This window comes from Aulonocara stuartgranti, assembly GCF_965226115.1.
Source record: "Aulonocara stuartgranti genome assembly, chromosome: 11".
Classification (NCBI taxonomy): Eukaryota; Metazoa; Chordata; class Actinopteri; order Cichliformes; family Cichlidae; genus Aulonocara; species Aulonocara stuartgranti.
Window position 1 is genome coordinate 10123822 of NC_138947.1, and position 26429 is coordinate 10150250.

General features: G+C 40.8%; 3 protein-coding genes across 3 annotated transcripts; 2 read left to right on the forward strand and 1 right to left on the reverse strand.

Moving 5' to 3' along the window:
* The first annotated feature begins 34 nt into the window (after positions 1–34).
* On the forward strand, positions 35–6476 carry hacl1 (2-hydroxyacyl-CoA lyase 1). The gene is made up of 17 exons (XM_082552542.1): positions 35–227; positions 446–550; positions 640–680; positions 773–853; positions 928–1000; positions 1075–1152; positions 1273–1367; positions 1477–1589; positions 1669–1804; positions 2645–2750; positions 2924–3007; positions 3968–4069; positions 4240–4394; positions 4518–4676; positions 4764–4871; positions 4982–5168; positions 6283–6476. The coding sequence occupies exons 1-17, from the start codon at positions 177–179 to the stop codon at positions 6313–6315; spliced, it is 1707 nt and encodes a 568-aa protein (XP_082408668.1). The 5' UTR covers positions 35–176; the 3' UTR covers positions 6316–6476.
* Positions 6477–7684: 1208 nt separating this feature from the next.
* On the forward strand, positions 7685–16235 carry colq (collagen-like tail subunit (single strand of homotrimer) of asymmetric acetylcholinesterase). Its single transcript, XM_082553080.1, has 17 exons — positions 7685–7864; positions 8375–8484; positions 8705–8812; positions 9635–9679; positions 9834–9860; positions 10642–10713; positions 10983–11045; positions 11131–11157; positions 11248–11292; positions 11375–11410; positions 11536–11616; positions 11722–11818; positions 12382–12512; positions 13658–13777; positions 13887–14028; positions 14137–14239; positions 14335–16235. Exons 1-17 carry the CDS (start codon positions 7768–7770, stop codon positions 14402–14404), a joined length of 1374 nt encoding a protein of 457 aa, XP_082409206.1. The 5' UTR covers positions 7685–7767; the 3' UTR covers positions 14405–16235.
* Positions 16236–19567: 3332 nt separating this feature from the next.
* plekha8 (pleckstrin homology domain containing, family A (phosphoinositide binding specific) member 8) lies at positions 19568–26382 on the reverse strand. The gene is made up of 13 exons (XM_082550309.1): positions 26130–26382; positions 25599–25715; positions 25329–25484; positions 25051–25172; positions 24684–24842; positions 24524–24564; positions 24192–24310; positions 23141–23468; positions 22258–22343; positions 21136–21194; positions 20602–20803; positions 20452–20513; positions 19568–20347 (listed from the first exon to the last, which is right to left on the reverse strand). The coding sequence occupies exons 1-13, from the start codon at positions 26167–26169 to the stop codon at positions 20150–20152; spliced, it is 1689 nt and encodes a 562-aa protein (XP_082406435.1). The 5' UTR covers positions 26170–26382; the 3' UTR covers positions 19568–20149.
* Between the last annotated feature and the right edge of the window lie 47 nt (positions 26383–26429).

Consider the following 26429-nt stretch of genomic DNA (forward strand, 5'->3'; position numbering starts at 1 on the left):
TTGGCTCGTAACTCGGAAGTGGAAGTAAGGGGGCGGATGCAGGTCCAAAAACAAACCAAGCAGAGACCTTTGCTCAAGGGCTCTGATGCAAACTTGCTCAAGTCGCAGTCCAGCCTCACCTTGTGGTTTGTGACAGTGCGGTTTGACATTGCGCTGCCTGCTGTCTCCTCACGGTCATGGACGAAGTGACAGGAGCTCAGCTCATCGCTGAGTCTCTAAAGGCTCAGGTAGGAATGACGTCGTCTGCAAACATGTGGCACTCCAACAGAAATATTCTCCCTGTTTGTGTCTTTGCTCAGATGTAACTGTTGAGCAATGTGTCAAAGTCCAAGTGCGGTGCGGTCAGGATCACTAAACTTTTCATAAAAGCATTTCCCCCTCTTATTAATAATGCTACTTTTTTACAAAACTTGTTCAATCCAACGTTCAACCAATCTCCCTGCAGAAAGTGGACTACATGTTTGGGATAGTTGGAGTTCCGATTATCGAAGTGGCCATGGCTGCTCAGGCTGCAGGAATCAGATACGTAGGAATGCGCAACGAGCAAGCGGTAACTCGTTGTTTTGTACAACCTTAGTAATCCCTAACAAAAGCATTGCACTGCCATGCTGACATCAAATAATTTCTGTCGCATAACAGGCGTGCTATGCAGCGTCTGCCGTCGGATACATTACTGGGAGGTAAAATCTAATTCTGTACCGAATAAGGTGAACAGCTGGTGCCCAGCACTGTTATTCACATGTTGCTGTTTCCTGTGGTTATCTGAATCCAGACCAGGGGCCTGTCTTGTGGTTTCTGGACCTGGGCTCATCCATGCCCTGGGTGGAATGGCCAATGCCAACATGAACTGCTGGTATGACTCCATAACCACTGCTGTGTACTGTACAACTAACAAGGTGTTTATGAAGTGATGCTGGCTTTGCACAGGCCGGTGGTTGTTATCGGAGGGTCTTCGGATCGAAATCAGGAAACTGCAGGAGCCTTTCAGGAGTTTCCTCAGGTAACACGTGTCTCGATGTGGATTTTTGCCTGACACCGCTTCTCTACGCTGATTCTGTTTCTCCATGTTGCCAGGTGGAAGCATGCCGCCTGTACAGCAAGTTTTCAGCGAGACCCAGCAGTCTAGAAGCCATCCCCTCAGTGATAGAGAAGGTTGTATAACAATGCCCTCACACTGTCTGTTTGTTCTTTTAATGTATCGAACAGATCTGGATGATGATGATTATTTTCATCACGTCTGTGTAAAGTTTTCTGGTATTTGGTTGGTCACAGGCGGTCCGCACAAGCATCTATGGGCGTCCAGGTGCTTGTTATGTGGATATTGCAGGCGACATGGTTAATGCTAAAGTGGAGAGGAGCAAAGTTAGGTTTGTTGTCATTCTTGGATTTAAAAATAAATAAATACATTTTTATGCACAGTATCACTCGTTAAACATCAGGTGTATAGACTCTCAGAGAAGTGTGTCTCTCGCTCAGAGAGGTGTCCTGCTGTCCACCTCCACCAGTGAGTTTGGCTGACCAGGGTTCAGTCACAGAAGCCATATCTGTCTTAAAAGCAGCCAAGACACCCTTGGTCATCATCGGCAAAGGTAACTGAAACAAAAGAAGCAATTGCCACCTCTTTTCAAATTAACTAAGCCTAACCAACCTGTGTTTTTCCGCCAATAGGAGCAGCCTACGGCAGAGCAGAGACTGTGCTGAGGGAGCTTATTGAAATGAGTGGCCTTCCCTTCCTGCCCACCCCGATGGGAAAAGGGGTTCTTCCTGATGACCATGCCAACTGTGTAGCTGCTGCACGCTCAAGGTAAGCCTCACACTGCACAATCACACCTGGTAGTAACCAGACAAAGTTGTAACAATCTGTAGAGCTTCTCCTTAATAGAGTAGTCCAGCAGAACTCTGTAACTTTAGTGTGTTTTAATCTTCCTGAAGTAGAAGGCATAGACATGCTCAGCAATACCCATGCAGGCTTTGGGGTTTAATCAATGCTCAGTTGATATTAACAGTTGAAACAAGGCTGGATGGATTGATGCCTTTGTGCTGTGTGTGCCAAAATCTGACCCTGCCATCTGAATGTTGCAGCAGAAATCCAGACTCATCAGACCGGGCAACATTTTTACAATTTTGATGATTGTATTGATGTATTGAGCTGCTGCCAACTGATTGGCTGGTTAGGTATTAATGTGCAGTTGAACTGGTGTACCTAATGAAGTGTTAGGTAAGTGTATAATAATACACTTATAAAAGTACTTGTTTTTTAAAAGCGATGGTCAGATTTTTCAAAAAAGAAAACAGTCTAACATCCAGACAGACGGATGTGTTTTGAGTGCAGCTCCTATTTTGAATGTGTTTTTAGCTAGAAGACAAAATTCACCTTCTATATGCATTATTAGGATCGAAAAACATTCTGCCTAAGGGAGAAGTGGCACGAAGTTTCTATTTCTATATTTTTTAGGCCAAGAATAGTTGACAGTACATGTTTAGATGGCAAACAAACATTTGTGTCATAGTCATCTATCTGGCTCCTAAATTCTGCATCTTCTAACTAGTCAGGATCTAAAATTTTTAGTCTTGTTTAATGAGAATCCATTGTTTGACCTCTTCTGCTGTTTGTTTTTTATGTATTTTTTCCCTTGTTACCCAGAGCTCTTCTCCAGGCTGATGTCATACTTCTGTTTGGAGCCAGGCTAAATTGGATGCTCCATTTTGGTCTTTCGCCTAGATTTAACCCTAATGTTAAGATCCTTCAGGTATGTAAATGACCGAGTTTATGGTTTGAGAAAAATCTGCATTAAAAGATCTGGTTTAAAGCTAGTAGTCTATTTGGTTGTTAATCTTTTGCCTTGTCATGAGAGAGTTAGTTTTGCCAAATCTGGTGCTGCAAAAGCTGTAATGATATAACCCCACTGTGATCTGTTTGCAGGTTGACCTTTGTGCTGAGGAGATGGGCAATAACGTGAGGCCAGCTGTCGCTCTCCTTGGAGATATCAGTGCTGTTGCCACTCAGGTACATTTTCAGCAACTCAGCCCATTGGCTCATCTTTCTCTTTGATGTCTTTCCCATAACGTTAATTTAGGAATCAAAAGCAAACCTGTTTCATCAACATTTGTGCTAATGGTAAGAACCTGTGTAGAACTATGTTTTTCTCTCATAGATAATTCACTATAGCATAAGATCTGGTTGTACTTGTGCAGCTCTTAATGGCTTCTTTAATCATTGGTTTTTAAGCCTGACGACACTGAGGTCTGAACACTTTGTTCAGAGTTTTTTGTTTGTTTTTATATTTTCTTTGCTCCTCTCACTGAATTTTCAGACTGAAATATGCGACAAAAAATATGTCTGTAAAAAGCAAAATGGCAAAAACAAAGCGTATTTCATATACAGAGGAGTTTGAATTGCTAATATATGTTAATTGAGGCCTGAGATGTACTTCTTGGGTTTTTTGCAGTTTCTCTGAGCGCTGCATGGTCTGACCTTGGGGTGAATTTGTTAATAAGATTTCCACTTGTGAATAATTTTCCTCACAGTACGATGATGGACTTGAAATTGTTTGCAAATGGCCTTATAATCATTCCCAGATTAATGGACAGCAACATTTGCTGAGATTGGTGTTGTCTTTCCTCCTCGGCATTGTGTTCACACACGACCACTTGCTGATGATCAGTTAATCAAATGCATTTGATTAGCAGCACCTGGCTTCTACGTTCTCTCTCAGTTCCTATGGAAACAGTGAGGACATTCACAAGACTGCTTTTGCATTTTATTACGATTACATTGTGTTAAATGTCATGGGGTTGTTCTTCCTCTGAGGTTGCATCTACCAAATTTTAAGACCAGGTAAGGACCAGATGATTTCTTTGAAACGTCTTGTGCTGTATTTTTAGCTCGACTATATTCTCTATATCAGTGACACGAGTACAGTAACATTCAACTGTAATAGCAGTGTTTTTGTTTTTTTTTCTTCAGCTGCTACTGTGTGTCCGTAGAGATGGTTGGAAATACCCCTCTAACGCTGAGTGGTGGAGCACGTTAAAGAGCAAGATTGCTGCTAATGCAAAAATATCAAAGGTGGGTTTCACCAAAGTTCTTCTAATCCTTCCTTAGAATTTGGACCACCAATGGAAAGCTTACATTGTTGTTCTGTGCATGGTTACACTGTATCAGCCTGCCGATGACATTAAATTATATATTTAATCCATTTAGATGTTGTCTCTGTTTTTTGTGTTTCTTGCCAATAGGCACTTGCTCTACAGTCTACAGTGCCCTTGAACTACTACACAGTGTTTCATCACATCTCCCAGCTGCTGCCACATGACTGCATCATTGTCAGCGAGGGTGCAAACACAATGGACATCGGACGCACCATGTTAAATAACTACCTACCTCGACACAGGTAAGCCAGTCAAGCGCACTGACTTTTTTGTTGTTTTTTTTATGCTAACAAATCAATTTAGACTAAACTGTGAGTTAATGTATATCTATTAGATTGCTGTAAACTAATCTTGATGATGTTCAGACTGGATGCAGGCACTTTTGGAACAATGGGAGTAGGTCTCGGGTTTGCTATCGCAGCAGCTGCTGTGGAGGCGAGCCAGAACACCGGCCGAAGGGTCGTCTGTGTGGAGGGAGACAGTGCCTTTGGGTTTTCTGGTATGGAGGTTGAGACCATGTGCAGGTGAACTGAGTCCAGTGTTTCTATTCAGTATTTGCAGTTTAACCGTCTATTGACTTCACATTCTTCTCTTTGTGTTTTGTAAATCAGGTATAGCCTACCCGTGGTTGTTATTGTGGTCAATAATAACGGCATTTACAGCGGAGTAGATTCTGAAACATGGAAAGCAATGAAACAAATGGGAGAGCTGACCTCTGTGTGAGTGAGATACTTTTGAGAAAATGATCATAAAGTGAATTCACTGATAGTTTTTATTGATGTCTTGTGCTATGACGTAGCAAAAGTTGTCTTACATCGTCACACTGTAGGGCCCCTCCCGTGTCCCTTCTACCTGACGCTCGCTATGATGAGGTGATGAAGGCGTTCGGAGGTCGAGGGTTGCTGGTGAGGACGGTGGAGGAGCTGCGCAGTGCCTTACAGCTTAGCCTGAGTGACTGGGAGAGACCAAGTCTCATCAATGTGCTCATTGACCCTTCCTCAGACAGGAAGCAGCAGGTAACTACAACTGTTAGGAGCACATGTTTATAGAGTCTGCATGTTTATAAAGTATGCAACAACATTAACCACGTCTTGCCTGCCAGACAGACTTGAGGGTGAGCGTCTCCCAGGTGCACCTGGAGTAAAATTCTCTACATGCACAGGCAACTCTAGAAAAATAATGCTCCACCTTGTGGTCACGGTTGTAATAACAACTCCTACCATAGTCAGAGCATCTCTGTGGCTCTATCAAATATCTGGACTTCTGCGCTGTGGAGTGTTTGCCGTACACTGGAGAAACATGGAGGGTCTAAGGCGGTCCGAACATGTTAACACAGTCTGGAATAAAGACTTGACATATATCACTCATATCAGAAATCTCATCTCATAGCATGTTTTACACCTTTGCAGCCCTGAGTCCTTGCAGACTATAAACGGTACTATATGACAAAAGGCTGCAAATCAGATCACAGAATGTTTTTAGTATTTGGTCCTGGTGCACCACAGAAGGCATAAAGAGACTGAGTGACACCAGCAGACACAGCAGTAAAGCCAAGCCTGATTTAATCCAGTGTTTCTTTGGTCTCTGCTTTGCATACAATAAACAGCTTCATGTTTACTTGACTCTTCCTCATCCTTTGAGGGCTATGTTACCAACATGCCTCGCTGAGCCGTAATCCTCCTGCTCCAGGTGCACCAGAACTGTTGTATTCCACTCACAATCCCTCCACCTAACACCAACCTGACCTTTCTATTTCAGGGCTCCCATAATTAGAAAGCAAGGCCCTCCGTGTTTATGTTGAACGTATCCACGCAACCTTTTGCAGACACGGTTGAAGGTTGTATTGAGTAATGTATCCACAGCGCTGAGCTCCACGGCTGTGCCAGCAGAAAGACTTGTCCCTGACTTTTAGTGTTGCGCCTTTACCTTTCGACACCCAACTTTAATTCATTCCTGTCAGACTTGAAGCTGACAAGATTTAGTTTTGAAAATTTGAAGAAAACTTTTAGTTAATTTTTATTACCTGGAAAAACCTCTGTTTTACTGCTTAGATCTCCATTACAGTACAATATTCCTCTAGATCTTATTACACCGTATAGCTAATATAAACACTGTGTTGTCTGTTTGCAGGAGTTTCCTTGGCTCACACGTTCCAACCTGTAGATTTCCAGAGCGTTTCAGAACAGCAGTGACGGTTTTCTCCTGGAAAATATCAAACTGCTTTTGTTTTTCTGGTTGTTTCCATTAATTAATCTAATATTTTGCTATTACTATACTGTGAATAATATGAAAAATATGACTACAATAAAACATTTCACACAGAGTGCATGCTGTTTCTTTATGTCAGTTTTTTCCCCTCTTAATCTGGACTGCAACTGTGAGTTGCCCTGTTGAGTATTGCCTACATTAATGAAATGTAATAAAATTAAATCTGGAGAAAAGGAGAAAATAAACGCATTTGACAAACTTTTTTTTCTTTTTGCAAATGAACCAGCTAATCTTTACAGTTGAATGTAGAGATTTGTCAGTAATGGGGAAACTTTAGATGAAATCAACAGGATTTTTCTCATTTCCATAAGTTTTGTATCCTTTTCCACAACTTGTCTGAAAAATCCTAAATGCGCAACAAAAAAAGCAATGCAAGCTAAAATAATTTGGTAGAAAATTGCATTGCTTTGTATCTCTTAAGTTGCAAGCTTGACATGATTGCTTTTTGTAATTTATATAAAGAAAAAAGCATAATTTATCTTAACCTCCTAGGACCTGAACTCTTCCCCAGCATGCATTTTTAATTTCTCTTTGATATTTGGGCATATTGGGGCCCGATGAATGTAAAAACAAAGAATTACCAGATTTTTGTTTTTACCTTATTTTTGTTTTTAAGAAAAATCAGAGCCACATATGAGGATATTCGTTTAAAATTTTGATAGAACAGTAGCAGTATAATGTCCTTGTAAGTGGATATCAGGCCCATGTAGAGCAAAATTGAGTATTTTAGTCTAAATAACCCAAAATGTGATGTCCACACATGTGGACGCCAGGTCCTAGGAGGTTAAAGTGCTGCTGAGAAGTAATGGAGTCTGTTTTTCTAGGTCCTTTGGAAATGCAGACACTTGACATTGTGTAAAAGACTTGCCACAGCAGTATAGTGCGCACTAAATAACTTGATGCACAGTGTACTTCATCACAAAAAAACACATTCATCTAAACATAATTAGACTGTAGACTGATACATCTAAGAAAGTTGTAACATATTGACATCTTCATTCAGAATGCTCTCAGCATGTCTTGCAGAAAAGCACACAGGGAGTCTCACAACTTTCCCTGAAGAGAGACAATAACAAAAGCCCCCCACTGCAGTAGTAGAGATCTAATATTGGCACCAGGAGCAGCTGGCAGGCTGTCTCCTGTAATTTTAGTGCACACTGATGCAGAGGAAAGATTTAATGGGTATTGGTCAGCGTACCCTCTTCTGAGGGCGTAAAGGAGACACAGCAGAGTGAACGCAGAGGGAGGGGGCAGAGAGAGAGGACAGTGAGAAGAGAGGGAGTGGAAAAAGACAGCGTGAGAGCTGCTGTGGATCAGAAATAAAGTCAGGCAACTATCCGGAGCAGCATGACTCTTCTAACACTTGGACTGTATCTGCCATTGTGGTTTTGTTATGGCCTGGCTCAGCCTTCTTTTCTGGACAACTTTGATTCATTCCCAGCAGGTAAGAGCGTTTTAATCCTGAGCTTGAACACTGTATACTGTACTGTGCGTGCACAGGAGCTGGTGGATTTGAGCTGCAAAAGCACGGATTCTGAAAGTCTCAATTTGAGATTCACGTGGCACTCATGATAATACCCTTGTTTTTATTTTCTTGTTGTCCATGAGGTAGGTTGGAAAGGCCTCTATAAATAGCGAGAACAGCTCCGGCTCTTCAGTGAGAGGCACATGGGCTTCATATCCGTCCAGTGCTAGGAATTCTGCTGGATGGGTGTCATGATTTGATAGTTTGCACCTGTTTCTCTGTTGCTTGTGCTGCTCCAGCATGCTGTAATTGCTTCAGTTTGTCAAATTTTTGATCTGTCCCGCCTTAATTTGTCGTAAATGAAGTTTTTCTCATCTCGCATTCATTATCGCGGGTGCAGAAGTTAAAACAACACACAAAAAAACCTTCCTGGCTTCATATACCTTTGATACCCTGTTTAATTTGTGACTGCATGCCCACCTTGCGCAGCTCTCAGATCACCGGATCAGCAGAAGAGGTTCAACCCATGCTGTTTAGTGAGTCCGCCTCCACCACCGCTGTTTCCTCCACCCCCTTCACTTTGGCGCCTCTACCCTCATGTGAGTCAAAGTCATGTGACTTTCTATTGTGAATCTCTAACTATTGACATGTCCTTGATTTATATCCAAAAACACCACATTTCTTACAGCCTTTTGACCCCTGGTCAAGAGTCTCTCGAATTTAATGTCAACAACTGTATGAATAGCATCAAACCTGCTCTTGAAAATGTTGTCAAGACCGAAGAAGTCATCGAATTGCATCTTTATTTATATTTTACAGAGTGATGGAAATTCCCGTGGTGGTCGCGAGTCTGATGTGGACAATAACAATAAAGTTTCTTCTTGCCCAGCAGGCCCTCCGGGGCCTCCTGGCCCCCCAGGACCTCAGGTGGGAAACCAGGCTATTCCTAAAACATCATGGCTATCCTTTTGTATCTGGAACCGTGCCACTGTTATTGGACTCTTCCAATAAATCTCTCATAATGTAACAGGATTCATCACCACTATAACTAAAGCGTCAGTCTCTGTTTCATGTTGGAGTCTACGTAGTTTTAAGGTGTTAAAAATTAGTACCCCAACTACATATTAACCGCATGTCTTCTCCAACTTGATAGTTCCTGTATAGCAGGAGATGGGGATTTCTCTGGCCCATGCAACACAGCAACCCATTAACGCTCCACTTTTAGCTGAGACACAAATAGCCTTTTTCCACCGGCTGCCAGTGTCCCACACATCATTCTCAGAAACTGTCTGAAGAGCTGTCTGCTTGGAAACGAGCACTGGGTCGCGTAAATTCCAGGGCTCACCAAAACATGCTTGTGTCCAGGTGTTTGTGTTCTCTAGTGATTGAAAGATGCAAAGACCTTTCGGTTCAAAAGGCCCTCATAACCCAACCTGCTCCACTGTTCTCCACTGTGTTCCAGCATTTCATAAGTGAAAGCAGATTTACCAACTGATTGTTAAAGCTTTTGCTGCGGTTGCTCATCAGAGGTCCAACCGCAGCAGCATTTCTCTTTATCAAAGGAAGCCCAGAAGGCAGCTTTTAAATCAATAGTGGCCACTCAGCCTTTAGCTAATTGAAACTGCGGCTTCCAGAAACAGAACAGATCTGTGGTGGGATGCTGTGGACAATAAAATGAATTTAGATTGCTATCTCTGTGATTTAGGAGCATATAGCACAAATCTAATGTTTTCTTTTTATGTTCATTAGGGTCCCCCTGGATTACCTGGGATAGCAGGGCCTAAAGGAGAAAAGGTAAGGAGTGTACTTATCGAAATTAGATAAAACTAGACTGTCTGCTTATTATTCTAATAAGCTAAAGTGCAACTGACCTTTTGCACACAAATGCTTTCTGGAAGTGCATTAAATGACTGCTGTCCTTGTCCCCTCCTCCACATCCTGTTGTCAGGGAGAAATAGGAAGACCTGGTCAAAAGGTGAGAGTCTCCATTAATCACTCCATGTTCTTTGCTAAGTGGATTTACTCAAAAAATGAGATACAATGCCTCCACCTGCTCGCTCGCTGTAAGTCACAGTGCTGCCAGTGCCTGCTTGTGTACATCCCGAAATTGTGAGGATATACAACCTTGACAGGAGGCAGAACAGACACACTGACAGGAGGCAAATGGGTGCAGGGCTGCTGAGACAGGCTGTTTTTGTGGCTGAGGGACTTTACATGCTCTCAGTCTGTTTCTCTCACCGAAGCGGAGCATATTGCTTCCCTATCAACATTCCGCATCAGGCTAGCCTGTCCGACGGTCCTCCTTCTCCTAACATAAAGCTTTATTGAAAGCTCGGGACACACTATGTGATGAGCACAGGTAGAAGAGTAGCGTCCTCCTAAATGAATCAAAGCTGTCCAATGGGGGAGCTTCACTTTGCAAGCGGCCTGACTGAGCAGCTTTGCAGCACCGCAGAGCAATTTAGCTTAGTGTTTCAGCCAGGTTATTAATCATTTTATTTCCCACAAGCACAGACTCCTGTTCTATATACAGCCCATCATTTAATTAAAGAGAGCAAAGTGACAGGGCTCGTTAAAGCCATTCTCCCCCTACATGTGCAGCAGCGTCTGAAAAATGCTGTAGTGAGCTGGCCGTCAGCTAATGCAGCAAATAATTCATTCAGATATATATATATATATATATATGTATGTATGTTCAAACAGGCATAAAAGGCTCTGATTTCATTAACTTAAAAAACAGTTATGTCTCCTGTCAGGGTCGGACAGGCCCTCCTGGACTTCCTGGGAAAAGAGGACCAACAGGATGGTCAGGACCAAGTGGGGCCAAAGTGAGTAAGTCATAATGTAGATCTTATAAAATATGTCAATATATGAGACCAATAAGAACCAGAATGGTTTATTACACAAGTCTGATTTGCAGTCAAATAAACTAAAACCCTGGATTACCAGTTATGTAACATGCAAACAGCCTTTCCTTTGGTGAACGCTTTACTGTAAACGTAATAAAAGAACCTTTAACGTTCAATGTCCGCATATGACATTTCTTATTTTAAAGACAAAAGCTCATTCAGGTTATTCATGTTTACCTTTGTGTCAGGGGGAGAAAGGTGACCCGGGGCTGATGGGTTTGCCTGGATCCAGAGGACCAATTGGGCCGAGGGTAAAATTTTACATATGCTGTTTAGTGATCTTTAGTGAGTTTTGTTTCATCGTGTTTCATGCTTGTTATAAATCTTTAATCCTAGGGCTTACCTGGGTATAAAGGGGAAAAGGTAAGTGGCACCATTCAGCTGTAAATACCGTAGGATTTATTGATTAACTACTTTGACAGTAAACTAAATGAATGTAATCTGCTCTGTCAGGGTTCCCGAGGTGACCGTGGCGAGAATGGGATGAAAGGAGACAAGGTGGGGAGAGTGTATCAGGAAAATTGTACATACACTTTGTAAGAATTCTGAATTCATGTTACGTACTCTTCCTCACTCGCAGGGTGCAATGGGTTTCCCAGGAATGCTTGGACAAAAAGTGAGTAATCCTCATTCACGCCAGTAAGGGTTCTGCCTTACAGTGTTAACCAGCTAACCAATTAAATTCATGTATTTGAATTCAGAATTTTTCTGATATAGATATTTTTTTTTTCTGTTATTGAGGGTGAAATGGGTCCAAAAGGAGAACCTGGAACCTCAGGAAACAGAGGACCCACTGGCCGACCGGGGAAGAGAGGCAAGCAGGTGAGGAGTTTGTGGGTTGCACTGTTTTACAGTAGTGATAGCAAGACAGTTGTACTTTTTGACATGTGGTGTAAGGAAATGACCCTGCACTGTTTTGAATTTAAGGGACTGAAAGGAGACACAGGAAGCGTTGGTCCTATAGGGCCAGCAGGCCCGCAGGGACCTCCAGGCCACCCCGGCCCTCCTGGTCCACCTGCAACAGGTGAAATCCCAAAGTAGATTTAAAACTCTTGAAAACTGTGGTCATAATTAAGTGTTTGCTGGAGAGATTTAGTTTGTGGATGGTCGTGTGTTTTTTTCCGTTGTGAGCGCGTGAAAACTTGTGCTGAAAGTGAGAAGGGAAAGCTCGCAGCCCGGTGAGTAAAGGAAGCCCACTTTGAAACTGTGTACGAGGTAACACCAGTAGTCTTATTTAGCACCGGAGAAATCGAATCCCCCCGAGCTGAAACAGGATTCTCTCAGCATGACATCATGTGGCTAAAATGGATTGACAGATGGCAAGCCTACAGTTTTACAAATATTATGTCAGCACATCATCAAGATGACATTTGTTATCTTGATCAAGTTCCTGTATGAATTATCCTGATTGTGTTTGCTTCTTGATTGATAAATCAAAGACGCTAGACTGACATGTGGTATTTATATCAGCTTGTGTAGGCTGTACACAACTCATTAATGCTGCTATATTCTGTCACTTTGGACTAAATATAGACCCACTGTTTGTTTATCCTTCCTTTTTTTCTCCCCCTCTTCCTGTATATGCAGGAGTCTACATGGTTGGAGCAAAGGGTGCGCGCGGTCCACCAGGGCCTCCTGGAAAGTGTAGCTGCAGCTCTTTGAGTAGTCCTCCATTTGAAAATTATGCCTCTACAGGAAATTATCTCAAAGTGCCAGTGGTGAGAGATGAATGGTTTGCAGTCAAATATAGAATCATCTGTGAAATCAGTGAAAAATCCACCAAATTAAAATGTAAAGAGTTTCAAAGGGTAATACAGTTGTGGTCAGAAGTTTACATCAGCTCATCATAGGCATCGATGCCATGGTAATTGTAGCTTTTTAATAACCTTTTGCAAACGAATGCTTTCTGGAAGTGCATTAAATGACGGCAGTGCCGTCCTCTTTTTCCAGGGTGGAGTGATTGTACAACATAGACCTTTAATGGCTTTAGGAAGGCTGTTTCAGCTCTTGATTTGAGCTAAAAAAAAAAAAAAATTCATCCACTTTGTGCAATTTACTGGTACCACTGGCAGTAAAACAGCCCTGCAGAATGATGCTACCACCACCATGCTTGACAGCCTGTACAGTATTTTTAGTTTTGAAAGCCTCACCTTTACTCTAAACATATGTCTTGGTATTCTTGCCAAATAGCTCAATCTTTATCTGATCTGACCATAAAACGTTTTTGCAGATGACATTTGGTTTTTCTTGGACAAAGCAGTGACACATCCAAATAAGTTGTTTGAACTGATAATCTTAAAATCTGCAGTGGTTTAAAAATGGCTTCAAGAGACCCTCCTAACTTGTATAAATCTAAAAGTCTCCTTCTAAGACCTTCACAGAATTCCTTGGATTTTCCTATTGTTCCAAGTATTGGTCAATCCAATGACTGCTATAAAACAAAGACAGTGAAGAGAAACTCCTTTTTGAGGTCAATCATGATAACTAGCGAGAAGTTAGGGATCAAGTTAGAAGTATATATTTGACCTTTATTTATACTTTTGGCTGTGAGTGGATTAGAGAAAATACAAAATACAAAAAAAAAAAAAAAAAAAAGATTTTGTACAATCATTCCAATCCAGAAAAAGAACACTTCAAAGATATCATTAAAAGCATCATGCCTGTGATAAATCTATTAAACTTTAGACCACAACTGGAAATAAATAAGCTTGAAAGATAAAAGGAAGGTTAAAGTACACTTACAGGAGAGATAGATAATGCTTGCAGACAAATGTTACCAGCTGGGATGACAAATGATGGTCTTCAATGTTATTTCATAAAGTGCTAAAATGCACGGAACCCTATTATTTTGCCTTTTATTTAGATATTTGTGGTGAGCAATGAGGAGGAACTGGAGCGCCTCCGCACAGATAACGCTCTTGCATTCCGTAAAGACCAGAGATCTCTCTATTTCAAAGACATTGATGGCTGGCTGCCAATCCAGGTATAAATACATGTAGCAACAATGCAATGTGTCCTTAAAAAAAACAATAGATATTGACTTTCAAACAGCCTTTTCCTTTTATGTTCACATTTTTTAAATTCTGCAAAAGACCTTTCCATTCCAGATCACGCCCTACCAGTCCATGGAAAATGCCCCCGATGATGAAGGTTACTGTGGGGACGGCATAGTGCAGATCTCCACCGGGGAGGAGTGTGATGACAAAAACAGAGTTGTCACCGATGGCTGCGTCAGTAAGTCATGCATCTATGTTACCGGTCCTTTTATAGTTCATTAGCTGTACTTTGCTGTGCACATATAACATGACCCCCCTGTGCCCCTGCTGTCTCATGTTACCATAGAGTGTAAACATGCCTACTGTGGAGACGGATACCGCTATGAAGGGGCTGAGGAGTGTGATGGAAAAGACTTTGGATACCAGACATGTAATTCATATCTTCCAGGGTAAGCATACAGCATTTGGGTACACAACCTTGTACTGCATGAAAAGATGTAGGTTATGAACTTGACCCTGAAAACGTTTTTCTTATGATTTGTAGGTCATATGGTCACCTCAAGTGCACAAGATACTGTACTATTGACTCAACAAACTGCAAGTACTTTACTTGAGGAGTTGTCTGGACAGTGCTGTGGCTCCTCTGTGTGTTATTTGCTTGGGACTTAACATGTAAAAAAAAAGAAAAAAAAAAAGAAAAGACAACAATGCTCCAAGCAAAAACACGGAGGCTGCCAGTGATTCTGTTATGAAAGAAAGAACAAAACCTAGAAATATACAAACATACATAAAACTCATCTGTGTTGCTGCTGAGATGCCACATATCCCGGAGGTTATAGCTTGAGTCTTTGAAGGTGAAAATCCGCACACTGGAAATGCAAAGGAAGACTGCACGCTGTCTTAACGAGAAGGATTTGGACTGGCTTCCTCAACATGCCCAACTGGACCCGAACCAGCCTTTCAACGCAACAGTTGAGAGCCTCAATCGCGTACCAGTGGACGATGTTGCAGAGAAGCAGTAGCTGGAACAGAGGCATATTAATCTTGACCCAGTTACTGTTGAGAATAACAAGCAGTAGGACATCCAGAGCGATGGCCCGAGGTATTCTACTGCAGTGTGAATGACAGTGCACAGCATTTGCATGTATCTGGGATTACTAAAACCACGACAGCAGCTGTCACTATCAAAGCATGTAACCTATCAGTTTACTTATTACTGTCAAAACAACTTTCGTACTGTGTCCTCTCACTACCACGTCGAGATACAAAGGTAGGGATGGAGATAGAGGTGGTTATAGTGCACTACATACTGTATATATAGCGAGTTATGCACTTGTAATCTTTGAGTGAGACTGTTACTCCAGGAGGCTTGAAGCCTAGAAGTTGACCCAGCTTTGTTAGCTTGTGGTGGTACCGTACTGACAGGGACATTTAGTCTGGACAAGGTTTCAATAAATCCCCAAATCTTCTCAGGAACTAGCTAACAGGTAATGTAGCTCAACAAACAAAGCACCTTTTACAGGTATCCTCTACTGCTCTTTATAAATTACGCAGCAGTCACTGTACACTGAGGCAACTCAAGCAAAAGCTTTAACGCATCAACAATGCGCAGTACTGCAGGATTCAGTTTCCCCTCCTGTGCTGCAGTGAGAAATGGAATATACTGTACACGAAGGCTTGAAACTGTTATGTCCTTAATTTTCTCGGTGCACGGGAAGGGCTGGACTAGTCTGTAGCTGCTAAAGGGGGGAGGGAGAGGAACTCATATCGCAGTCAGTTTTCTGATCATTACTGTAAATACTCTGATACCTCTTTATCCAGTCTTTCTGTCTTACAGTATATACAGCAACAGTAAACTTAACAGTGTAGGTGTAGTCCGCTGTGTGTTGGGCACAAATGCTGAAAATGACTGTGCTGATATAAGCTGACATTTTCCATAAACTACTCTTTGAGTCGCGGTGCCAAGGGAGACCTTTTCTCAGACATACCTAGATGTAGTCAGGTCTATAAAGCCTACAAAAGCAATCAAAAGATGAAGACTGTTAATATATTGTGTCCGCATGCTTGTGAAACTCTGCTAATGCTTCACCTTTGTCAAATACCGTTTTGTAAATCATCATTGCATTCATCAGCATAGCAGGTGTCTTAAGAACTGTCAGTCTTGCTCTGTTCAGAGAGAAGCAAAGCACTGTATGAATGACAAACCTTAAAGTTATGAACTGTGCCATGCACAAAGCTCGAGTACCGTTCTGGAAACTATGTTGAGTGTCGTGTCTGTGGCCTGTGCTGCTGTGTTCTATCTTAGACTGCCTATGTACAGCAATGCTGAAACGTGCATGTGGTGACGTGCTGTAAGGCTTTATGAAGCATAGCAAGCATTGTGACTGGGGTAGTTCATTTTGTTTTAATACTCTGATATGATTTTTACAGTAGTTGTGAACTATTTAAAAAATGATCAAATAAAAGTGATATTTAAGTCACTCTCTTTATTTAAACTTAAACCTTGGTTAGCGGTTTGTCATGTCTGCTGTTATTGGAAAAAAAGCACACACACAAAAAACCCAAACCTAACTGGCATTGATGGAGAGGCTATTGATGTTCTCTTAGGATACAACACTCAGACAAAAAAGTAAGGGGGACATCAAAGTATCGCAGCAGTCAGCCGTTTGCTGAGTGCTGCGTTAGTCTAAATGCAAAGCAGACCACACAGTGAACTCTTGCTGTTTCTCAGACGTGGCAATGGGTTTTTCGGTTTTTTATTCCATCTTAATGAAGCCTTTCAGAGCTGAATCTGTGCCTGGAGATGAGGCACAGCGATACAGGTTGGGGACAGACCAGCTGGCCACTGTTGCAACCAAGATGTTTGAAGCAGGATGAGACCATATAACTGTATTAGCATGCTGTATTCCTCTTCTAAATCACATCAGGGCAATTTGTCTACCGAGATGCCAGAGTAAAACCTTACCTTGGTGTATTTATGCCATCATGTGCAGTGCCCTGACCGGGGCAATCACATTTGTCAAACAAATGTCCCAGTGTGGCACTAAATGTCACTGAAATTCAAGGGCTGACCTGATTTTACTGGCTCTGTAATGAAAAGATGAGCTGTGGTCACAGAAGAATCCCTCAAGTGAAGTTTACCATTTGTGAAGTAAGGTCAAATTAACTTATGAGCTGTATCCCATGCATTTTATTAACTTATTCATGCAGTGTAACTTATAGCAAGCTTGGTCTATGTTCAGCTCACGTAGGTATTAAAATGATACCTATGGAAAAATGACACTCTTTTTTTCCACTACAAGGTTATTTTAGTGTAGACTGACTGGTGTAGCATTACAGCTGTGGTACATGGGGCGATGCAAAGGAAACCACAGGACAGGAAGCTGGCAGAGACCCAACTGCTTCACCTAAGCCAAGTGAAAATCCCTGACCTATAGATAAGAACTGCTGGTATCCTGGGTGCAGTGGTGCTGATTAATGCACATGCAAAATAATCACTTGAAACAGAAAATGATATACAGAAGTATTATTTAAGATTGGTACCACAGTTGTTACGACAAACTATTTACTATCTGTTTCTTATTTGCACTCAACAGTCACTGTGTTAGGCACATATTGAAAACACTGGGTTGGAATTTATTTTGCCTTCAAAAATTTGACCAAAATCTTTTGGTCAAAATTGATAATAGCATCACTGAGTTGCTGCAGATTTACCAGCTGTACATCAGTGATGAGAATCTCCTTTTATGCCAAACACCCCAAAAGATTTTTTTTAAATTTAGCCTTTGAGACTGAGTGTCTCACTTCCAAGAGACCTGCTCCAGACAAACATATTAAAATTACAACAATAAAAAAGCAATAAAATGGCTAAATATGTATAACATACAGTCATATTAAAACATGAACAAGTTCCCAGAGATGATTTCATAAAAACATTTGTATGTCTTTTAAAGTCTGCAAGTGAAATCAACTGAGAGAGCTTCTGCAATGTACTGCATGAAGACAGGGCAGAAAAGGACAATGCCTTCTTCCCAAGCTCTGTACGAACTGATGTTCCTGAAGATGCTCTACTGCGTTGAGATCTGGTGACTGTGAAGGCCGTTTGAGTACAGTGTACTCACTGTTATGTTCAAGAAACCAGTTTGAGTTCATTTAAGCTTTGTAGCATGGGACATTATTCTGCTGGAAGTAGCCATCGGATGTTAGGTACACTGTGGTTATAAAGGGATGGACATGGTCAGAAACAATGCTAACATGCCCAAAGTGTACCGACATCATTACACCACCACCTGCCATGACCATTGGAAGGGAGAATAGATGCATGCTTTCATGCAAAATAAACATCCAAGGGACTCTACCATGTGAATTTCACAAAAGAAGTGGCATTCATCAGACCAAGCAACATTTTTCCAATCTTCTATCGTCTTTGCCTTTTTCAGATCATTCCCTGTAAACCCCAGAAATGGTCATGCAAAATAGGAAATTCATTGGAAGTCATAGTAGTTCAGCAGTTTCTGATCTGGTACCAACAGCCATGCCACGCTCAAAGTCACTTAAATCAAGTCACTTCAGCAGGTCATCTGCACTAACAGGTGCACCTAATAAACGGACAGTGAGTGTATAGTTGGCACAGTAAGTAAAGAGCCTTTACCTCTAGGCACGTAAACCACATGGTAGCATATTTAACTTCAGCATGACAGAAGACAAACTGCAACTTAATTATGTTTATTTTGCAAAAAATCAAATAGCATCTTATTTACATCCATAGAAAAAACAATTATTTGTTGTAATATTACAACAGAATATCTAAAGGATTAATATTAAAACTCATCAGAAATAAGCCTATTGCACACCTGTGATGTAAACCTACTGCAAATGACTTATTTACTGTACAGGAGTTTTTAAGTGTTTGCATTCTTAAAATAAAAATAACAATAATAAAGTTGAAAATACTATCCGGTAAGCTTCTTTTTAAAGCCCTAAGATAATTTTCCTGCTTTTTTGTTTTGTTTTTTTCAAATGGCTCAGTGAATTTGCAGTCAAATGTTAACCCAGCCTGCAAGAGCAGTCTTACTGATCATTTCACTAATTCGACATCAATAAAATATTAAGTACACCTGGTAACAACACTTAACAATGGTATGTACAATAGCATGGACGATAAGCTGAAAATGGTTACTGTTCTGTAACTACCACTTTTAGGATTACTCATTTACTCACTTCAAGCCCTTGGCCTGGCACCTGTTGCTAAATACACCAAACATGCAGTAAAAAGCATGCCTTATGAATACAAATGTCCATACATTCACACAAAAGTTGGACAGAACAATTCATGTCATTAATGTGAACTTTATAACTTATGGTATAATAAATAGACATTGTAAAAATGCATAGGTTTGTGCAGATGTCCACATGAACAGCAGTTGTCAATATTTTTAACAGCTATGCGGTTTCCTTTCTTGTTTTCAGTTACTGTAGGCAGCAGAGGCTAAAGCCATTCACATGACAGTTCCTTTTTGGTCCACTTGGAAACTTTGAGCAACAGCTCACAATGACATTATGTAAAACACAACAAATCCATTGTCAAACTGCACAATCTGAATTCATTTTCAGGGAAAAATATATACACATAGTAATGTTTACTAAGCTTTTATAGTAAGTACAGGAAAATATTTATATAACTGACTAAAAGTTAGCTTAGTACGTAATTCAATCACATACTTAAGACACATTTTGGGAATAGTTTTTGCTTTTTTTTTTTTTTTTGCTAAAAAAAAAAAAAAAAAAAAAAAAAAATAGTGCTTTGTGCTAGTTGGAAGCATCATCGTATCTCACTGAAGCCAAGAAGAAAAAAAACAACATTGATAATAGTTTCATATTGATCATACTGATCAATTCAAAGGGAATCAAACAATTTTACAAGGAACTGACCAGAACCAAATACCCTGTGCTTAAATACCTTAAAGCATGTAGAGTACGCCTTAAGCCACAATACAGCAACAACCAGAAACAAATGTCACAATGAATAATTATGGTTGGAGTCTGCATAATCAGATTAGAAACACCTTCGCTGTCACCGGTCTCTGGAACAAGACTTGGAATTTAAATCTCCTCAAACCAACCTTAATTAATTGTACTGCTCAGTTAAACCCTTCTCGGGTCGTAAGTACACACATGAACACCCTCTTCATACCAAAACCTCTCCTGCTGTAGAGTTTAAAAACTACTGAAACGTCTCAAAATGACACGAGACAGTCTCACACTACTTTGTACACCTTTCTTCCAGCAGTTAGCCACTACTCTGCCCATTCAGAGGGGCTCTGTTCTTCTCTGAACCGTGAGCATCTCTTGTTCTTATTTCACACCACCTCGTCAGACTCAAGGTTGTATTCTTCATATAATGCATCAAGAATGGCCAGCTGCTTCTCCATGGCAGGCAGATACACTCCCAGATCCCTGTGCATGCCGTTGATAAAATCGCTCTTCAGCTTGTCACCTTCTCTTGACACTAAAGCAGCTGTGAAACTTTGATAAGACGGGGAAGCTCTGAGCGCCAACTGGGGGGGGAAAAAAAAAAAAAAGTCAAGTACTTGTCACACAAAGAATAAATATACTCAGAAGGTATTAATACTGGACTGGGTAAAAAAATAAAAATACCTACAGCAAATACACCACGGACAACCCACCCGTGGTACTGCCGAAGAGTCTTCCCATAAGCGTTGTCTGGGTGAAAGAAAAGAAGGAACAATTCAACACTTTTACGTGTTTGAACTTATGTTAAGATGTGCATTGTAAAACAGAAATGCATTACTTAGTGCTCCCTGGATGTCTTGCTCTCCAGCGTTGACTTCTGACAGAAACTCCTTGAGGAACTTCAGCCCTCGTCTGAGCCACAGCAGAGCCTCTGTTGCAGAATTGCGCACCTGGGCAACATCTGTCTCTACTTCATGCAGCACAATAGACTGTAGTGTAGAAAAGCTCTCAGGGTCTGACCTCAGCTTCTGGTGAATTTTCTACAACAGAACACGAGACACTGTGACATAGTACTCTCTACTCTGGTAGACTGTTCTGACTTTCAACGACTAACTGCAATTAATGAATATTTAATACACAGTATATAGTTAAATATGCTTGTTGACAAAAAATATTAACAAGAAATGGACAGAACACTAAAGCTAAACAAAAAAGGGGAATGAAATAAATACCTCATTATTGACAAACTGTATGACTGATTGGACTCTACTCTTTAATGCAGTTTTGAAAATGTGATTGAATAATTTAGAGCAACTTTTAAAGACCAACTTCACTGTTATTCCTTCGATTAACCAAAATCATGTGCTCTTACCTTTATGTTTCCGACAAAATCCATTTTAACTGGTGCAAACACTGTGGATCCCAGTTTGTCTGAGAAGAGAGAATCTATGATAACTTTTTTTTGCTGGTTCTGAAGCACAGATTCTCAACTTGTGTCCTACTTTGAGTGCACAATGTTTTGATGTTTTTAAGTAATAACAGGCTGCTTAGATGTCCTTCAGATTTAAACTAAATATAACACTGAAATGAGGGATTACGGTGCACTCTAAGACCTACTGGACTGTATTAAGTATAGGACACACACAGACAAAAATAGGTTACCATCACTGTGGGCTGTAAACTTTCAAACAAAGCTGGGAATAGGCTTTAGCTAAGAGGTCACGTTAGTTCAGATACAAATTTAAGCTTATTGAGATGTTTTATGTGTTTATCTATAGACAACCATTACATACATCAAGTTTCTCTCTTATAAGTAATTTTAACTTTAGAAAACAGCTCACTGTAAGTAACCTTTACTGATGTCAGTTCATGTGAAATACAGACTAACATTCCCTTCGACCTCTTACATGTGTGCTAATTGAAAGCTGTTGTTTAAAGATAATTCCTAATAATCCTACTTCAGCCTTGGTATTTGTTAACACAGGAATAACTCTGACAAACAAGGCAGACCCTTTTTATAAAACAAAACAAAAAAACAATGTTTTTGGCTCCATGTTACTCAGGTCTTGCACTTCTTCACTTTGTAATTCTGTGAATGGCGACTTTTTATCACTGTGAGTAACAAAGTGTGCACACAGCACAAAAATGTGCATGACCTAATTCTTATGATTAACCTTGTCATATGATATTATTTTGGGCTACAAAGAACAACTAAAGACAGACATACATGTGCAAAAAGAAAGTAACAGAGACATGAAGGAAAAGTGTGATGAAGAACCTGTGATAGAAAGCTGCCACCTCATTAATTGCAAAGATTATGAAGGACAGAACATGTACATAAAAGAGGGGGAAAACAGCAAATGAAAGTGATTGTCTTTTTTTTCTTTATCGGAGTTAAAAATGCTGAGATTACAAGAAATGCAAATGGGAACCATGAGAATTAGGAACAGGGTGTCAGATAAAGATGAAGAGAGGCTTAAAGTAACCGGCCTACCTAATACAGGTACTATTGCATAGCATGAGTCCAAAAACTCTTGTGTAGGGATACCATTGTCGTCATCCAGTCTTATATCACTAAATCTAAAAAACAAAAAACAAGAAGTAGAATAGATTCAAACAGCAGAATATATTAGAGGGAAGCTATCCCATATCAGTTTTTATTTGACCAAAAGCAAACAGAAAGAAAACATGATAATAAAGATTAGAAGAACAATACTGTGGATGCTTAATCAACATCCACACTAATTAGAGGAGCATACATTTCAAAACCAAGCCAGAGAGACAAGTCACACAAAACATCATGCAACTCTGACAAAAGTACCCAAGACTACTTCATCTAAAACTTAAAAGAGCGGTGGTTTTCACTAATCTTTCCCTTTGTTTGATTCCTGCATTACAATAACATTCACCTCAAACAGTACAGATGTAAATCACACTCTAGCCACATGTTCGATTACACTCTCAGAATCTTAAAAAAAAAAAAAAAAAAAGTATTTGAAAAAGAAAGAAAAGTTAACAAAACAGGTTTACAAACCCAAATATCAGACGAGGGCCTCTCTGTGTCATGTGATCAAGAGAGAACACACTGATATAAAACACTTGACTGTAAGATCTTAAAAACTGACTTTTTCAAACTTGTTATTAAACTATTCTGTGCAATACTGCAGCACTATTATTATTAACAAACTAAGTCACTGTGCAGTCTAGTCAGAAGATACAGCACAAGCGCAGAGCCTTAGTTACAAATATACTATACATATAAATTAAATGAGTTTAATACTGCAGCAGTGAAATATCACAGACAATTGTATACTTAAATTCCCACAGTAAGTAAAGTGTCCTAAGGGATGTGAGCTTCCTGAGTGGCATTTTCATACCTGTGACTCATTGTGCTGAAGAATGTTTCCACCTGCTCTGTGTCTTCTGACTCAGTTGACTTTCTGGGAATCTCGCCTTCTTCTTCACCCTCTTCTTGGTGCTGAAGTCGAAAATCCTTCACGTCCCCATTGTTGTTGTCATGCGTCTGACTTTGGTCCACTTTGTCCATCTGCTCTTGTCCTATCTGCTTTTGTTCATCATCTTCACTCTCGTCATCCCCCTCTGCTGGCTGGTCATAGTGTTCAATCTCAGGGGTGGTCTGGGTAGTAGGTAAGCTAGGATTAACTTGATCCTTGTGGACTTCTGAGCTGCTGGCTGTTTCAGTGTCTGCATGAAACAACGATGCATGAGTCTTTTTGCAAATTAGACTGTCAAAAATCAGTCTAGTGTCTACACATTTTTTTTATTAAACACGACCTATGACCCTGAGAAAGCTACTCCAGTAGCATCACAAATTCACAGTTGGTACAGCAACTCAAGCCATTTTAGGTTCCTCATCTCTCCCTGTAAGACAACTTTCTTCTTATTGGCTGATGCTTGCAAATAGAAGATTTGAATAGCAGGTGGGTGAAGCAGCTGCACCCAGAGCCAGAGCTGTATAGCTGAGATGACAATATGAAGAAATACGAGCACTCACAAAGAGACAGCTATCTTTTTAAATGGCTATATTGCATATATTAATTTATTTTCTTATGCTACATTAAAATACAATATAAGAAAATAAACATTAAAAACCTCTGCATCTCCATTGACTTACTATATAGATCCCAATCAAAGTAATAAAGTATGAAAAGACTAGTCTTATTTCTCAGCAATGGCCCCTTTGTGTAAAGGCTTTGTCACTGCTAAGGGAAATGTAATAATGGAACAAGTCATCCATCACTGTACTCACTAAAAGGCAATAATCTATTCACTTCAGTTCATAGAATACACAAACAACAACCAGGGCCCTTGAGTGCTGTGTAGTCTTTCCTTTGTGGAATGCGGTAATGGTTTTTAGTTCAGGAACTTCCCCAGCAAGAAAAGCGAGTGGCTGGCAACCTGACCTACCTGATGGAGAAGATTGGTTTTCTGGTCTGCCTGGCTCATCTGGTCCCTCTGGCCCGGAGTCAAGGGTCTGGCTGTCATGTGCAATTGTTTCTCCTGAGGTTTCGGACAAATCTTTCCACCTGTAATATGTTTCAGGACAATGTGTCAATTCTAAAAAGCTGGGACAGAAATTATGCCCTTGACAAAATGCAACAACAATGGCAGAATATCAACAGAAACCTTTTGAAACTGTATTTTTGTTTGAACATCTCTTTGCTCTGTGCTACCTTTAGCACCTACGTGGCACTTCATGAGCGATAAAATCATTCAATACAGTAAGAGAAGCCACCTACTTTTCTCCAAGGTTCTGATTTAAATGATGGCTGTGTTTAATCTGTGGAGACAGCACAACACAGACAAACACTGGGTGACTACGCATATTTTGATTTTTGGAAAACAATCCCAGAGCAATTATACTAGCTTGCCCACACAGAGCTGGTGAGAGAAGTATACCTTCTGAGGTTTGATGGGTGCTACTGGAGGAGTTCCTGGTGGACTCTGTGTTGCCAAATCTGTAGTGAAAGTACGATTTGCTATCTGCATGCATTCCTCTAGAGTCTTAAGGAAAGTCGTGCATGTAGACTTCACCATATTCCCAGTGTCTAGACCCATCTGAGAAGGAAACACAAACATACATGTTGGGTGTAGATTGCTAACGAAATCTGCTGAAATCCAAGCCAAAAGATTCAAGACGTATACAACAACTGTTTCTTGTCTATTAATACGTACATAGCAACTGCAAACTAGCTACTCTATACTGCAGTTTCACACTAACAGCAGCATATCACATTTCATCAGCTCATCCAAACTTTAACCTTACCTCTGGCGTGTCTCCTAGCTCATCATTCTCCTTGATCTTGTTTACTTGTTGGAGGAGAAGGTCACAGTACAATCTGAGTTCTGACATCTTAGTTTTCAGCGCCTCTGTATTCTCCTGAAGCTCTGTATTCATTGTGCACACAGACAGCAGATCAGAGTTTGAGAAGTCGTGCAAATGCCTTACAACACTTGTATGTAAGTATGGTCTGTACTATTCCAGGTCTAAACGCTTTTACCCTGTTTTTACTTGCAACAGTATCTTGTAAAGTATCCAAATACCTTTTTCTCTCTTGGTTCGGTTGTCTGTAAGGCAAGCTTTGGCTGTTCCCAGCGCCACCAGCCATTTCTGCCTTTCTGCTGCATTGATGGCTCTGAGGTAAAAGTACTGCTCTCCTGGTATGGTCAGGTCAACTCGTGTAGAGTCAGAGGAATGAACTAAAAAAAAAAAAAAAAAACAGCAGCAAGCAAGGGAACATGCCTGTCAGTACTGCACCCAAAGGATGCTTGCTCTGGTTAAACCGTGCACAGAGTAAAGTGGAGCACACCGACCTTGGATTTCACAAACGGAAATTTTAATGCTGCCCTTGCACCCTTTCCAGGCATCTTCTTGAGAGTCATAGTAGGACAAAGTTCCTCCATGAAGCACAAACCAGCGAGGCTGCCAACCTATAAAGCGTATGGGAAAAATAAGCGAATCAATGCTGTGGCATTACTGTAAACTGCACTTAGTTTTTAGCATTAGAAAAGTCATCAACATACAGCGTTACCCAGCTTCGTGAACTTGACGAGTCTTAAGTTATGTTAGCAACAACTAATTGGTTGTGAAGTCAGATTATAACGACAGGTGGTGGACATGACCGAGCGCTGCTAGCTAAGACTGACGTAACGGCTCAACTCTAATTCACTGAACAGCTAATTTATCAAAGATAGGAATGCTAGTGGTCAATACGCTACCAAAGCTGGCGGGCAGCTAACGGTAGCTCGTCCGTTTTAACGTCACAAACTCGCTGTCATGCTAGCTAGCAGCCTCAAAACGAGCTCTACAACGGAAAGCACGCAAAGACTTTAGTGTTAACCTACCACTTATGTAATTGGTCCACTTATACAGCATTCCTTCCATTATTTAATTGCGTGTTTTTCCCGTTCATTACTTGTTTATCACAACAGGACGTGATGCCCAGCTGACTGTAGCGACTCCATTGGGCCCGAGTGTGATTTTCGGAGTAACGTCCACCGCTTTGCATTCCAACTACGTCGATAAAAGTGCGTAAACTTTTCGTGAATCTGCCACTAGCCGATCCTGAGCGTTACTATCGCCTTTCTTCACCACACCCCGCCCCCCTCCTTCGTCATATGGGTTTAAGTAGCCTAGGTGTGGAT